Raw genomic sequence first — 14,536 nt, forward strand, 5'->3', positions numbered from 1 at the left:
GGGGCGTGTCTGGTGTCGGGCGGCTGCAGAACAGAAGGGCGCAGTGCGGGCAGCTAACCAGGAGGGTGCTGCCCGCCTAAGCGCACCGCGCCCGGGCCCCCCCAACCCCGCGCACACCCCCGCGTCCCGGAGCAGCCGGGGCCCGGCGGGGCGGGGCGTCAGCAGCTGGGGGCGGGACCGGGCGGGGTGCGCGGCTGGAGCGGAGGGCGGGGCGAGCTCTTCCGTCCCCTGATTGGGTCTGGGCTGAACGAGGGGCTGTGTTTTGCGGAGGCTCTGCGGGTCGGCATTGGGCGCCGAAGATGGAGGGTGTGGTTTTGTGAAGTCAGTTCCGGTCGGTGTAAAACCCTAGGGGCGGCGGCGGACAGGCTTCAGATGCTTCTGGGTCACGGTGGGAACGCTCCTGGGTCCGTCTGTGTGAGCTTGAGAGCCGAGCGCTAGAGCGACCCGGCGAGGGATGGCGGCCACCGGGACCGCGGCCACCGCGGCCACGGGCAAACTCCTGGTCGTGCTGCTGCTCGGGCTCACAGCTCCCGCCGCGGCGCTGGCCGGCTACATTGAGGTGGGGACCGGGCGAGCGCCCGAGCCCTTTATCCTGCGCCCGCGGGGGAGCGCGGCCTGCGGGCGAGCGGGCCGCGGGGTCCGGGCCGGGAGGGGGTCGCGGCGCGCTGGGCGGTGGGGGTGGTCCGGCGCTGCGGCGGGTCTGGAGCGCCTCCCCCGCCCGCCCCGGCTTGGCGCAGTGCTTGGCGCTGGAGGTCGGGCTGTCTCCGCCGCCGCAGAGGCCAAATGAAAGGCATCGGGGTTGCGGGGGGCAATGGGCCGCCTCGGCCGCCCCAGCCCCCATCCCGCCCGCGGCGCCGCCACATCCTCTGCGGACCCTGCGAAGCCCAGACGCCCACTCTGCCGTCCCCCGGGACCGCGCGAGCCTCTGCCGTGCGCCCTGCAGCCCGGGACCCGGTGCGGCTGGGCTCGCTCCGGGGGCGGCCGTGCTGACCCGGCCCCCGTGCCGCACCCGGGCTTCCCACCCAGGAGAGGCGGATGCGGCCTTTGTTGGAGAGTGGGCCGGGCCGCGGGGATGCGGGCGCCGGGATAGCGCCTCCCGGGCGGCACGGGAGCGACTCCGCTCCCCGCAGCGGGTGCGCCCTCTGCTTCCTGTGCGCCTCCCGCTCCGGATCCCGGCTCTGGCGTCGGACCTTCGGGAGGGATTGTTAAATACAATCCGGTTGCCTGAGTCTGATGAACCAGGGGAAACCCTTGTCTGCTGTCGGCGTTGTTCCCTTTTGTGGTGGGTTTCAGCGAGCAGGGACAGTACCCGTGAATACGTTGTAAAAACTCTGGTTGAATCGTACTTTTTCGGCGTAAGTAGTTTCCCCGCACCTGGCGACCTCGCGGACACATGCGTCTGTGCCGGGCGGTGGTCCGGTGCTTGCGTGCCCGGAAGGTTCGCTGGGGTCAGGGGGCCCTGCCTTGTGGCCTGGACCTGGCCTCTTGTAGAAACCTTTCTGTCCACGAGGGAGACGTGGGGCTTTATTTTTACTTGCCATCTCGAAATAGTGCTTGAACTGTCGGACTGGAATGTGTGTTTCTGGTGTAGTTTATTTCTCCTCTTCGCTCTTTTGCAAATTACAATGGCTTTCTGCGGAGTTGGCTAATTTCAGAGAGAAGTGAGACTGGATTTGATTACACAGGCATTGACTGAAGAGTTTCTAATAAAAACCCACAGTTAGAACGTGTTCTTCTGCAGAAAGTGGAAATATTTCCACGATTAGAAGCAGTCGACTCTAGAACAAACCTCCAGTGGAACAGCTTAAAACGTCCTATTCATCCTGCTTGAAGCTTTGATTCTTCGGGGCGGGGGACGGGGTGGTGGTGGAGGAAGTTTCAAGTAGAAATAGTTAATGCTTATGTAAGCATACTTTTAGATTAGGATTCTTTTCGTTTCCACGCAGTGGTTAGAGTTTTGTCTGTGATCTACGATATGGTATCGCAGGGAAGCACTCTAGATGAGTGCGTTGGGAGGGAAAGGAAAAAGCTTTTGTTTGGAACATAGAATTTAACTCTTAGGGCAGGATGTCACAAACCATTGTTCACATTCTTTTTCCTCACTTCCCAGAGGTATGAGTAACTTCAGGCACTAGTGAGTTCACAATCAAGGGTTCATCGGTTTTCAAGAATATCTTCCTTTCAGGTCTAAACACGCACTTGTATGCCTGCAGAGAAAGAGCAGTGAACAATACCAGAATTAGCTGTTGTGGATTAAGTTTGATTATTATCCACATCATTGTTCAATCGGAAAGTCCGACTGGACACAAAGTAGGAATTAGACATTTCCCTAAAATGGTGTTTGCATGCGGTTTTAGGAATCTTCTCATCTTTGGAGCTGTATTTTTGCCGACCCTTCCTATATTATCTTTCAAATGGTTTTTTTCTTTTGTCCAAGAGGCAGAATTTCCTTCATACATATATAATTTGATTTTGTTTACTAACTTCCAGGCAAAGGACTGCCTGAGCCTTGGTTTAGATGAGAATGGCCTAAATCAGGATTCTCTTTGAGATGGTCCTTACTGAGATTAGCCAAAGGGATTCTAGCCAAATCCCTGATCAGATTGCTTGGCACAGAATTATTGATTGGCAAATCTTGAGTGTTGCTTGGTGTTGACTGAATTAATCTCATACACCTGTTTAAAAGGAAAGAAAAAGAATCTCTGTATTCAGGGTCACTTCCTCTGTTAAATCCGAGACAAGTTCATTTGAGGGCCTGCTCCCTTGTGGTATTCGTGCTGAAATCCTGCACTCTGTACAGTGGACACTGAGACTTCTGAGAGCCAGAATTCTAGTTCGTTCCACCATATTTTAAAATGAGTGGCCCTTTGGTAGCCAATATTCAGGAAACTCATAGTATGACATCTGAGGCAGAATATCAAGAAGCTTTGTGCTGGTATTTAAGTGATAGTAGAGGCAATGTCTGGTTATGACCTGGACAAATACCAATGCCTCTGATAGAAGCATCAGCTTTTATTTTATTATAACTGTGTTAAAATCCTTTGATAAATGTGATGTGCTAAGTTTTGGCAAATCCTTCTTTGATGGGGTTTGTCTTCATCATCTAAAGTGGGGCTGTCCCGCAGGGTAGCCACTTGCAGTGGTGGCTATAATGATTGAGAAATGAATTTTCCATTTTGTTTAATTTTAGCTAATTTACATTTAAAAACAATATTCAGTTCAGTGATTGGAAACTATTTTTTATATGAGTCTACTTTTAAAACTACATTTTATGAATGTAAATGCAAGTCAGATATTTCCTGTGAAATTTAGCATGTGAATCGAGATTATCTGTAGGTGCCAAATGCACTCCACATTTTGAAGACTTGCTATGAACAACCATGTAAAATAACTGATTTGTAACTGTCATATTGATTGCATTGGATGATGATATTTTACACAATGCCTAAGTGAATTATATTAAAATTAGTTTCACCTGTTTCAAATATAACATATATGACTCCTATTTCTCCTGGGTGGTGCTAATTTATTTTTTAAAGTTGGTACTGTATGAGTGTTTTTATTAGCACAGTTTTTAAACGTGTTCTTTTTTCCTCACAATAAAGCCTTGCTTAAAGTTGGTCCAGTATGATCTTAACGGCTTTCAGTATTTTTTTAACTTTTTTCAATTACAATTTTCTATTTAGAAATAATTTCAGGCTTACAAAAAATTGCAAAAATTGTAGGAACAACTCTTATACCCTCTGCCCAGATTCATCAGTTTAACATTTCTCCCTATTCAGCATTTGTTTTGTTGTTATTCTTTGTGTAATTATGTATCTTTTGCAAACAAGCAAAGGGAGCAAATTGCATACATCTTGCCCCTCTACCCCTGAAAACTTCCAAATGTATTTCCTAAGAACCTGAGAACCAAGGACTGTGTCCTGCATAACCTGTTGGTTATGAGCTTAAAGAAATTTAACTTTGATATAATACTTTGATCAAATCTACTCTCTGTATTCCTTTTTGCCAGCAGAACCAATAATGTCCTTCATAGAATTTGAAAACTTTTTATTTTTTAAGTTAAAGAGCTTTAGAATTCTTGGTAGTAGTACGTGAAGGGTTAATTTTTTTCCAAATATAATATCTTAAGCTTACCTGATATTGCTTTGACTCTGGAAAATAAAAACTTGAAAACCTTTCAGGATTCCTCAATTATATTACTCTTACTAAATTATTGGGCTTTTGCATTTTCTGTTTAAAATTACAAGAAAAATTACTTAGGGAGTGCATATTCATTGTAGAAATTTTAAATGCATTTGAAGAATAAAATGAAAAATAACCTGAGATCTTTGTGTTGTCCGTGGAAATTTCACTGTGAATGTGTTGGTGGTGTCTAGCCTCCTGTGGCTACCAGGCACATACATTTTTATTAAAGTGACAGACAGATTGCTTATTAAAGCTGATACCTAACAATTAGTATTTTGAATTGTCCTAAAATGAACTACTGAAAGAAAATAGTTTTCTGTGTGATTAAAAAGGGATAAATTTTTGAACAGTGGTTGTAGAGCCTGTGGAGGGAGGCCATTTGAGAGTTGGAAATCGCCCATAATCCAATTCTCATGAGTTGTTTTTTTAGTGAGGTAAACTAGATTACCTTGACTCTTAATTAAATTTAGTATAGTGCACCTTGATTTATGGTCTAAGATGGAAAGTGAACGAAATAGAAATGAGTTCCAGTTCTCTGTATCAAGTACAGCTAATAACTGCTTTTTGCCGAGAGACATTTTCTTACATAAGCATCATGGAAGCTTTTCTTCATGGAAGCTTTTGCAACGTAACAAATCTGTTTTTAAAATACAGCTCTTCATTTGTTATCCATCCCACTAATGTTTGTTGAACACTGTTACCAGGTTCTGTGTTAGAGGCTAAACAGTGCAGTAATAAAACCAGATATGCCTCATGCCTTTTCCCCTGCAAAGCGCACTTGCCTGTGACTTTCAGGCCCCACCCCCAGAGATTCTCCTTGAGGACATCTGGAAATCTCATTGTCATGGGCTCCCCAGGGGGTTCTCATGTGCAGGTGGAGAAAAACAAACTGCAGCAAACAAAGAGACTATAGAACTCCTGTGGATACAGCATCTTACATAAGTCCCCAAAAGTCTGGTAAAGTAGGTCTTCTCATCCACACCTGAAACAAGGAGTCAGGAGAGGCCAGCAAGGCCAGGGCGAGAACTGGTCTGTCCTATTAAGTTGCCCCTTCTATATCAGGGTGTTTCATGGCATTTCTATTTGGGTTGCAGATTTCTTTTTTTTTCCACTCTTGTTTACCTATTTTCTCTACCATCAGGAAATCTGATGCATATTTTCTTTAAAAGGAACTAATTTCATAGGTACTGTATCATGAATCCACGTATTGCCAAACTGCTAACAGTGGTTTTCTTTGAAGGTTGTAATTAAAGCAGACCTTGCTGTTTTACATTTTCCATGGATTAAAAAAAAACTAATGCTTTTCTGTATAATGTGCAAGTTCTCTCTCTCTTTTTTTTTTTTTACAATAGTAAGCTTGTTTTGTCTTTGTATTCTGATACAAAAATTTAAGGAAAGAAACTCTGACCACCTATGGTCTTGATAAGACCACCATCTTATCAAAATCAGTGTATGGGATTCTTTGGAAGGGAAAAGGTTATTGGGACCAGATTTCCAATCACTGGCCTTGTTGGGAAACAAACTATTAGGAAGAGGCTAACACAGTAACCCATACGACTAGAATAAGATTGTGGTCCAGAAAAAGTCAGTCATCATTTGGAGTGGGCACCTGTGGTGTGGGTTAATTGAACAGCCCCGCCACAGCCTTTCTGCTCTGCCTTCCTCAGCCTGGCACTTCTTGGGGTGGCAGAAGGGTGTTGCAGTTTCAGAGCACAGGCTCTGTTGTGGTGACATCCAGGGGATCATGGGGTTTTTCTCAGAGCTCATCAACTGGGCTGAATGAAATCAGGTGCTTCCAGCTGAAGCAGAAATGGGTGATTCGTGGTGGTGGAGCTGTGATAGGCTTAGACTGCACACTGGGTTCTGATGGGAAAGAGAGCTGTGCATGTTGGATAGATAACAGCTCAACATCTGCTACATACGACTGGTCTGGCTGGAAAGGAAAAGAGTGCATTTGCTCTTACCTAAACCCACTCCAGTGTTCTTGCCTGGAGAATCTCAGGGACGGGGGAGCCTGGTGGGCTGCCGTCTGTGAGGTCACACAGAGTCGGACACGACTAAAGTGATTTAGCAGTAGCAGCAAGTTACCTGTGAGTTAAAAGTTTGCTGGTGGAATTGAGACAACGAAGAAGGCTCTCCCATGGCTTATTAGGATGTTGCCATCCAGAACAGAATGGCTGAATGGAGAAGTACCTGAAAATTTATAAGGGAGATATTTAGCCTAGAGAGGAAGAAAACATGGATTTTAATGTGGGTGATGAAGAGCATAAACATTTTCAGATTTTTATATATTGTCTCTGGAAGGCTAAGTATGACTTAACCTAGACTCACGCAGAACTTTTACATGGAGAAAGAAATGAGCCAGTAATTGTAAAGAGTGTAGTACCTTTTATTCCCTTTCATTAGGAATATTACCAGCATAGCATGGTAAGTATGTAAAAGGTACTCGTATCCACTTATCCACCACCCAGTTTTGTTAAATTTTAGCACTTCCCATCTTTGCTTTAACTTTTTTTTTTTTTAAAGAACTAAAACACTATGGATAGAGAAGTAAAGCATTATAATAGGCCTTCTTTGAACCCCCATCCCATTAATCTTCCTTTCTGGAAGTAACTCTTATCTTGAGTTGGGAATTCAGCATTCCCATTCATGTTCCCGTGCTGAGAGAGAACCCTTTCATCTCTTTGGATCCCAGGCTTTCAGAGATCAGTGCAGAGTGCAAATTGTTGGAGTGCTTTAGAGAATTTTAGAAGGTAAGAATGCTAGGGTATTTGAAATGGAAGTAAGGACAGACTGGTGCCTGTGAAAGGTGCTATGGCCCCATCACAGCCCTGCACACCCACATGTAAAGCCTGGAGTCTTTTTGAGCTTTTTACAACTTAAATACACAAAGGGGAAAAAAAAGTATAACTCAGTGTATTTTCATAAAACAGATGCTTGTGTAACCACAGCCAAGGTCCAGAAATAGAGCATTCCCATTCCCATTGCCCCTAGTAACTGTTAGCCTGACCTTCATGGTGATTATGTCTTGCTTTTCTTCTTTATAGTTTTACTATCCAGGCATTCATCCCTAAACACTGTAATTTAGCCTTTCTTGCTTTCTAGTCTTTAAGTAAATGGAACCCCTCAGTATGTTTTCCTGAGTTTCTGGCTGCTTTCATAGGACGTGTTTGCGAGGATCATTTGGATTCCTGACTGTGGCTGTGGTTCGTCTGTCTGCACAGCTGTGTAGTATCCTGTCTGTGAAGAAACCACAATTTGTTTTGCTGTTGATGGACATTTGGAATGTCTCCAGAGGTTATTGAGATAACACTGCCCCTTCTGCTACTTGCCTTTTTACCCTCTTCTTCATCATGTCTTTAGAGGTTCTTCATTTTAATGTCTAATTTATCAGTTTTACTTTTTTAAAAGTTATGATGGGTACTTTTGTGTCACACGTGAGCGGTTTGCCCCCGAGGACATAGTTACTCTCCCGTGTTGCCTACCGAGGGCCTTCATTTGCCTGTCACATTTGGGGCCACAGTTTCCCTGAAGCTCACTGTTGTGTAGGTATGAAGCATTGGTCTTTTTACTTATTTATTGTTTTTCACATAGTTACCCAGCTTGTACCATTTAATGTCAAGGTCTCCTTTCCCTCCTGTTCTCCCCTGCCACCTCTGTTAATTTATGTCTCTGTGTGTGTGAGTCTGTTTCTGGGCTGTCCTAATCCACTGTCTATCCGTGTACCAAGTCCACACTGTCTTAATGACTGTGCTTAGTAATAAGGTTTTAGACCTTCTGGAGCAAGCCCTTCTACTTGGATTGTCTTCAGTAGTGTCTTGGCTGCTCTTTGACCCTTTTCTTTACATAATACGTTGGCTACATTTAACCAAAAACAGCATTTGTTGGAATTTAGATTCAGGTTTCATTGAGTCTATAGTTCAATTAGGAAAAATAGACATTTTTCTAATATTGAGTCTTCCAACCCAGAAACATGACAGGTGCCTTTGTTTAGGCCCTCTCTAATTAACCTCAGTGTTTTAAAGCTTTTTGCATAGAAATCTTATATATAGAATGCTAGATTTATTTATAGATATCTGCTTTTTTTTGAGTGCTATTATAAATGGCATCTTAAAATTTTGGTTATCATTTTGTTGGGGTTGTAGAAATAAAGTTGATATTTTCATTGCCTCTTTCCTATTTTCTGTATGTTTATTTTCTATTTTATTACTTTCTGTCAGTTATTATTCTTTTCCTACTTTTCACAGGTTTAATTTTTCCCCCCTAGCACTTTGAGATGACTGCTTTATTTTTTTCAGCTTTTTCTTTTCTTCTAATTTCTTTAAAGCTATATATTTTCCTCTGAACAGGGCTTTAGCTGCAATTCATAACTTTTTTTAGCTTTCTATTTAATATTTTTAACAAAGGAGATATGTGTGTGTGTGTTGCTCAGTCATGTCTGACTCTTTGCAACCCTGCGTACTGTAGTCTGCCAGGTTCCTCTGTTCATGGAATTCTCCAGGCAAGAGTACTGCGTTGCCATTCCCTTCTCCAGGGAATCTTCCCGGCCCAGGGATTGAACCCTGGTCTCCTGCATCGCAGGCAGACTCTCTCCTACGTTGCAGGCGGACACTTTACCATCAGAGCCCATTATGTATAACATCGTGTAAGTTTAAGGTGCACAGTATTCTGATTTGATACATTTATATATTGCAATATGTTTACCACTGTATCACTGCTGCTGCTCCCACCTCTGTCATCCATAAGTAAAAATTCTTTTTGGTAGTGAGAGCAATTATGATCTAGTCTTTTAGCAACTTTGCTGTTTACAAAGCAGTATTACGGACTATAATCACTGTGCTGGGAGTTAGGCCTCTAGTCTCTATTGTTTACAAATTTGTACCCTTAAACAAGATACAAGTTTGGATATATAATATTTTCACTATCATTCAAGTAAAACAATAGATTTTTCCATTGTGACTAATTTTTTTTTTTTACAGGTAATTTAGAAGTACATTTCTTAATTTCCAGAGATGTGGAGAAGGTTATCTGGCTGTCTTTTAGGCTGTTCATTTCTAAGTTAACTGCTTTGTGGTCAGAGTATTAGTCTGTATGATTTCAATTATTTGAAACTTGTTGAGACTTGCTTCATGGTCCAGTTGATGATAAAATTGTGTGCATAGAGAAAATGTTTATTCTGTAGTTGTTACTGACAGTGTTTTATATGTCTTCTGATCATACTGTTTTCATTGTTCGTCAGATCTTTATCCCTAGTTATTTTTTAAATCTTTTTTCTTTTACTGAGAAAGGTATGTTAAAAATCTGGGCTTCCGTGGCAGTCCAGGGGTTAAGACTGCGCTTCCAATGCAGAGGGCTTGGACGTGATCTCTGGTCAGAGATCCCACGTGCTGTGTGGATTGGCAAAAAAAAAAAAAAATCTGCCATGGCGATTTTGGGAAAGTGTTTCTGTTTGTCATTCTGTTTGCTTTGGCTAGTTTGAGACTGTCATTATTAGGAGTATACAGTTTTAAAATTGCTATCTCTTCCTAAGGAATTGAACCTCTCATAGCTATATTCTCCCGTGTTATCTCCAGTAAAGTTTTTGCCTTTATCAGTACTTTGTCTAGTATTTCCATATTTTTTTGTTGTAGATGTGTTTGTGGTTGTTTCTTCTTTTGCAGACTTAGGAAACAGTGTTTTTGTCTTTTACATTTAACATGATTGCTGAGGTATTTGGGTTTTCATCTACTGTCTTATTTAGTGCTTTTTGTTTTGTTCTGCTAATTCTGTTTTTTTTTTTTTTAAACTGAAGTATAAGTGGTATACAACTTTATATTAGTTTCAGGTACACAACATAATGATTTAATATTTGTGTGTACACAGGAGCCTATGGTCCATGGGGTTGCACAGAGATGGACACGACTGAGCAACTGAACATGCACGCTCACGTTTTGTGAGACGAGAACCACACTAAGTCTACTTAACATCCACCACCTCATGGTGACTTGTGTGTGTGTGTGAGAGAGACAAGAACCTTTAAGATTTACTCTCTTAGCAACTCTCATGTGCAGTACAGTGTGGGTAGTTATAGTCACTGTGCTGTATGTTGCTTCCCCAGACTTACTTCTGTTATAACTGGTACCTTATACCTTAGAGGAACCTGTACCTTTGATCTGCTTTCACACATTTTGCTCACCCTCCACCCCTCAACCTTCACTCCACACATCTGACAAGTGGTCTTTTCTCTATATTTAGGAAATCAGTGTTTTTAGAGTCCACAAATGAGACTATGCAGCGTTTATCTTTCTCTTTCTGACTTACTTCACTTTATATAATGCTCTCGAGGTCCATCCATGTTGTTGCAAATGGTAGGATATCCTTTTTGTGGCCGAAGAGCTTTCCCTGTGTGTGTATTTCCTTTATACTTTCACCTATCGGTGGACATTCAGGTTGCTATGTTTATCCCCTTACTCAATTCCGTTCAAAGTGGTTCTTATTTTACTTCTTTCTCGTATTACTTCGGAACATATTTTCATCATCTTTTGTTCTCCCTTTAGTGGTTGCTTTAGACATTTGAATATCTTTCACTTATCAGTGTTTTATACCAGTTGGTACTTTTACCGTCTTCTAGGAATAGAAGATTAGAACACTTTAACCTCCCCTCAACATTTTTGCCATTGTTGTTATATATGTTAATTTCATGTAAACCCTGGAAGACCTCATACTGTGTTTTACACAGTTAAATGAACTTAGCATCAGTGGTTATCAACTCTGGAGGCACACTGGTATCATCTGGGGAAATGTTTACAAAGCACAGATTGCCTACACTCCAATTCAGACAAATTACATCAAGGTCTCTTGAGAGAGGGTGTGAACCATTAGTATTTCTTAAAAACTCTTCCCAGTGATTAAAATTTACAGTGAGATTGAGAGCCCCTGATTTGGATTTATATATTCTCTTTATTATTCTTCATGCATTTTGTATCTCTAAGCTTCTTTTTCAGATAATTTTTTGTCTTCCAAGACACACTCTAGAATTTTCTTAAGGTTGGCTAGTGACATATATTCTTTCACCAAATATCTGTTTTAGTGTCTTCCTTGCAAGACAGGTTCATTGGGGATAGAATTTCTTTCATCATTTTGAAGATCTTACTCATTATTCTGTTCCTTGATATTTAATATCTATCCTGATGTTGAATATTATCAATAGCTTACTGGAATTAATTGTCAGATTGGTGTTCCTTTGAAGGTAATATATCCCTTGTCCCTGGCTACTTATTAGACCTTCTCTTTGAATCTGATTTTCAGCAATTTTACTGTGTACCTAGGTGTGGATTTTTTTAAAATGTATAGCCCGTTTGTATCATTGGAGAATTGTTTCCAGGACTCCCCTTCCCCCCGTACTAAAATCTGTGATGCTCACGTCTTATATAAAATGGTGTAGTACTTGCATGTAACCTGTGAATATTCTCCTATGCAATAACCTGTAGATTACTTACAATACCAAATGCAGTGTACATGCTATGTGGATAGTTGTAAATATTGTTGTTGTTCAATCACTCACCCACGTCCTACTTTTTGTGACCCCATGGACTGCAGCATGCCAGGCTTCCCTGTCCTTCACTATCTCCTGGAGCTTGCTCAAACTCATGTCCATCGAGTCAGTGATGCCAACCAACCATCTCATCTTCTGTCGTCCCCTTCTCCTCCTGCCTTCAATCTTTCCCTGCATCAGGGTCTTTTCCAATGAGTTGGCTCTTCGCGAGAGGTGGCCAAGGTATTGGAGCTTCAGCTTCAGCATCAGTCCTTCAAGTGAATATTCAGAACTGATTTACTTTAGGATTGACTGGTTTGATCTGCTTGTTACCCAAGGGACTCTCAAGAATCTTCTCCAACACCACAGTTCAAAAGCATCAATTCTTTGGTGCTCAGCCTTCTTTATGTCCCCACTGTCACATCCATACACGACTAGCTTTGACTTTATGGACTTTGTTGACTAAGCAATGTCTCTGCTTTTTAATATGCTTCCCTGATAACCTCAGTTGGTAAAGCATCCGCCTGCAATGCAGGAGACCTTGTTTGGATTCCTTGGACGGGGAAGATCCACTGGAGAAATACCCACTCCAGTATTCTGGCCTGGAGAATTCCATGGACTATATAGTCCATGGTGGGGTTGCAAAGAGTCTAACATGACTGAGTGACTTTCACTTTTAATATGCTGTTTTGGTTTGTCACAGCTTTTCTTCCAAGGAGCAAGGGTCTTTTAATTTCATGACTGCAGTCACCGTCTGCAGTGATTTTGGATTCCAAGAAAATAAAATCTATCATTGTTTCCATTGTTTCCCCATCTATTTGCCACGAAGTGTTGGGACCGGATGCCATGATCTTCATTTTTGAATGCTGCGTAGATAGTTGTAAATACAGTGTAAACGCTATGTAGATAGTTGTGAATATAGTATAAATACTATGTAGATAGTTGTAAATACAGTGTAAATGCTATGTAGATAGTTATTGGCCTATGGAGTTTTTTTTCCCTGAGTATCTTCAATCCATGGATACAGAATCTGAAGTTATGAGAGGCTAACTATCTTCCTCATAGAGCCCTTCGAATCTGTCGTTTGTTCTTTTGTCAGTTTTAGAAAATTCTCAACCACCATCCAAGTATTTAAGTCTTTAAATACTGCTCCTGCATACTTCTCTCCTTTCCCTCGGGACTCCAGAAACAGACATCTTAGACACTGTTGCCCTAGCCTGTGTGTTTTTTCATGCCTCATCTGATAGCTTTTCTTTTGACCCATCTTTCTGTTTACTAAAGATTTCTTCAGCTGTCTGAAGAAGTCTACCATGAAGTCCCATCCATTGAATTAAATTTAATTATTGTAGTTTTCAGATTTATAATTCAAGATTGGTTGTTTGATTTTTTTTCAATTGTTTCCTGATCACAGCTGAAATTCTTAATTTGTGTCTTTGAAAATGAAAAGTATATTTAAAGTCTATGTCCGGTAAGTCTTGTGTCTGGGGTCCCTGTGTGTCTTTTCTGTTTTCTCTTTCTGCTGGTTATTTATTCATGTTCCTTTATCTCGTTTGTCAGATTATTTTTGATAATGTGCCATATATTTTATTGATATAAATGCTTATAGATGAGTTTGAGGCTGGGGCTGTTATACTCCAGTGAGTGATTTGCTTCTACCTGGGGTGTGATGAACTGGCAATCTAGGATCTCACTTTTGTTTATGAATTGAGAGAAACAGAAGCTGAGCTGCAGTCTCTGTGAAGTCCTGTCAGTTTCTGGATTACCCTTCTACATTCAGCGTGTGTTGGGGTCTCAGTCCAAACCGCTAACGTGTTTCCCCTCTGCCTTCTGCCCTGGACTCCAGCCCTTTCTTTCTATTTGATCCTTCAGGCTGTTACAGGACTGCTTAGCTGCATCTTTCAGGATTTTTCATCATCCCCAGAGGAACAAAGCCCTCTGCGCTTTATTCATCACCTTGGGCTTTCATCCTCCCCTGGTTACTGACTTGGGAAATCTTCACTGTCTTTTTAGGTTCCTCCTGCCTTTAACTAAATGCTTTTTAAAAAATATGTGCTTTTCTCGCTGTCCTTCTCAGGAGGATTGGTCTGAATTATGTAGTTGACCATAACTGGAAATTAATTCCCTTGAAATTAGATGTCTGCTGGGAGTTTATAGAGAGAACCTATGTTACTTTAAGTAGTTAGGGGAAAGAGTAGACAACAAGAGCAGGGTGGCAGATTCTGGTGGCGGTTGAAGTAGTCCAGAATAGTGATAGTTGTGTTTACGGTGCAATTACTATGTATAGTTTTACACATACTCACTGAAACCTTTGAACTACCTTCTGAGACAGGTACTATGGTTATTCCTGTTTTACAGACACAGACAGGAACTAAAGCATACACAGATAAAGTGACTTGATCTTGGTTATAATCCGTGAGTGATGAACTGGCTCTCAAGTTTGTGCTTAGTGGTAGAAGGGTAGCCTGGGCAGAGGCCGGGGTAAGGGGTATCTCAGGTCAGCATGGGACCACCACGGGTTTGTGGAGGTTACCTAACAACAGTCCCGTTCAGGCAGAAATTTGCAGCAGGTGATCTTAGTAATCAGAAAGTAAAGAAAGCTGTTTTGAGGTTATTTCTCCATCTTTTTCTACCACCGAATCACTATCAGATCATAGAATTTAGGCTTACAGTCATTGTGCATTATGACTTGAGTATGTATCATCTCAGGAACCTATTTGCTACATCTTAATATCTTTCATTAAAAATGACTGAGATTATAAATTGATTCTTTACAAATGATTGCTGTAGTGGCTCAGTGTGTATCCTGTGTTAAAGAAAAAATATATGGTCATTGTG

The 14,536-nt window shown here is 41.9% G+C and overlaps 1 protein-coding gene across 4 annotated transcripts in view; it reads left to right on the top strand.

The window, feature by feature from the left end:
- Window positions 1-358: 358 nt before the first annotated feature.
- Window positions 359-14,536, top strand: part of APLP2 (amyloid beta precursor like protein 2) — a 61,023-nt gene continuing 46,845 nt past the window's right edge. For 3 of the 4 annotated variants that reach the window (XM_065937410.1, XM_065937411.1, XM_065937412.1), the window contains exon 1: window positions 359-559. In XM_065937410.1, the coding sequence (XP_065793482.1) occupies window positions 455-559 (105 nt within the window). In that variant the 5' untranslated portion in view covers window positions 359-454. The remainder of the gene's footprint in view (window positions 560-14,536) is intronic. The other variant, XM_065937413.1, reaches the window with a different exon arrangement.

The sequence above is a fragment of the Muntiacus reevesi genome, chromosome 5 (genome assembly GCF_963930625.1).
Source record: "Muntiacus reevesi chromosome 5, mMunRee1.1, whole genome shotgun sequence".
NCBI classification, from domain to species: Eukaryota; Metazoa; Chordata; class Mammalia; order Artiodactyla; family Cervidae; genus Muntiacus; species Muntiacus reevesi.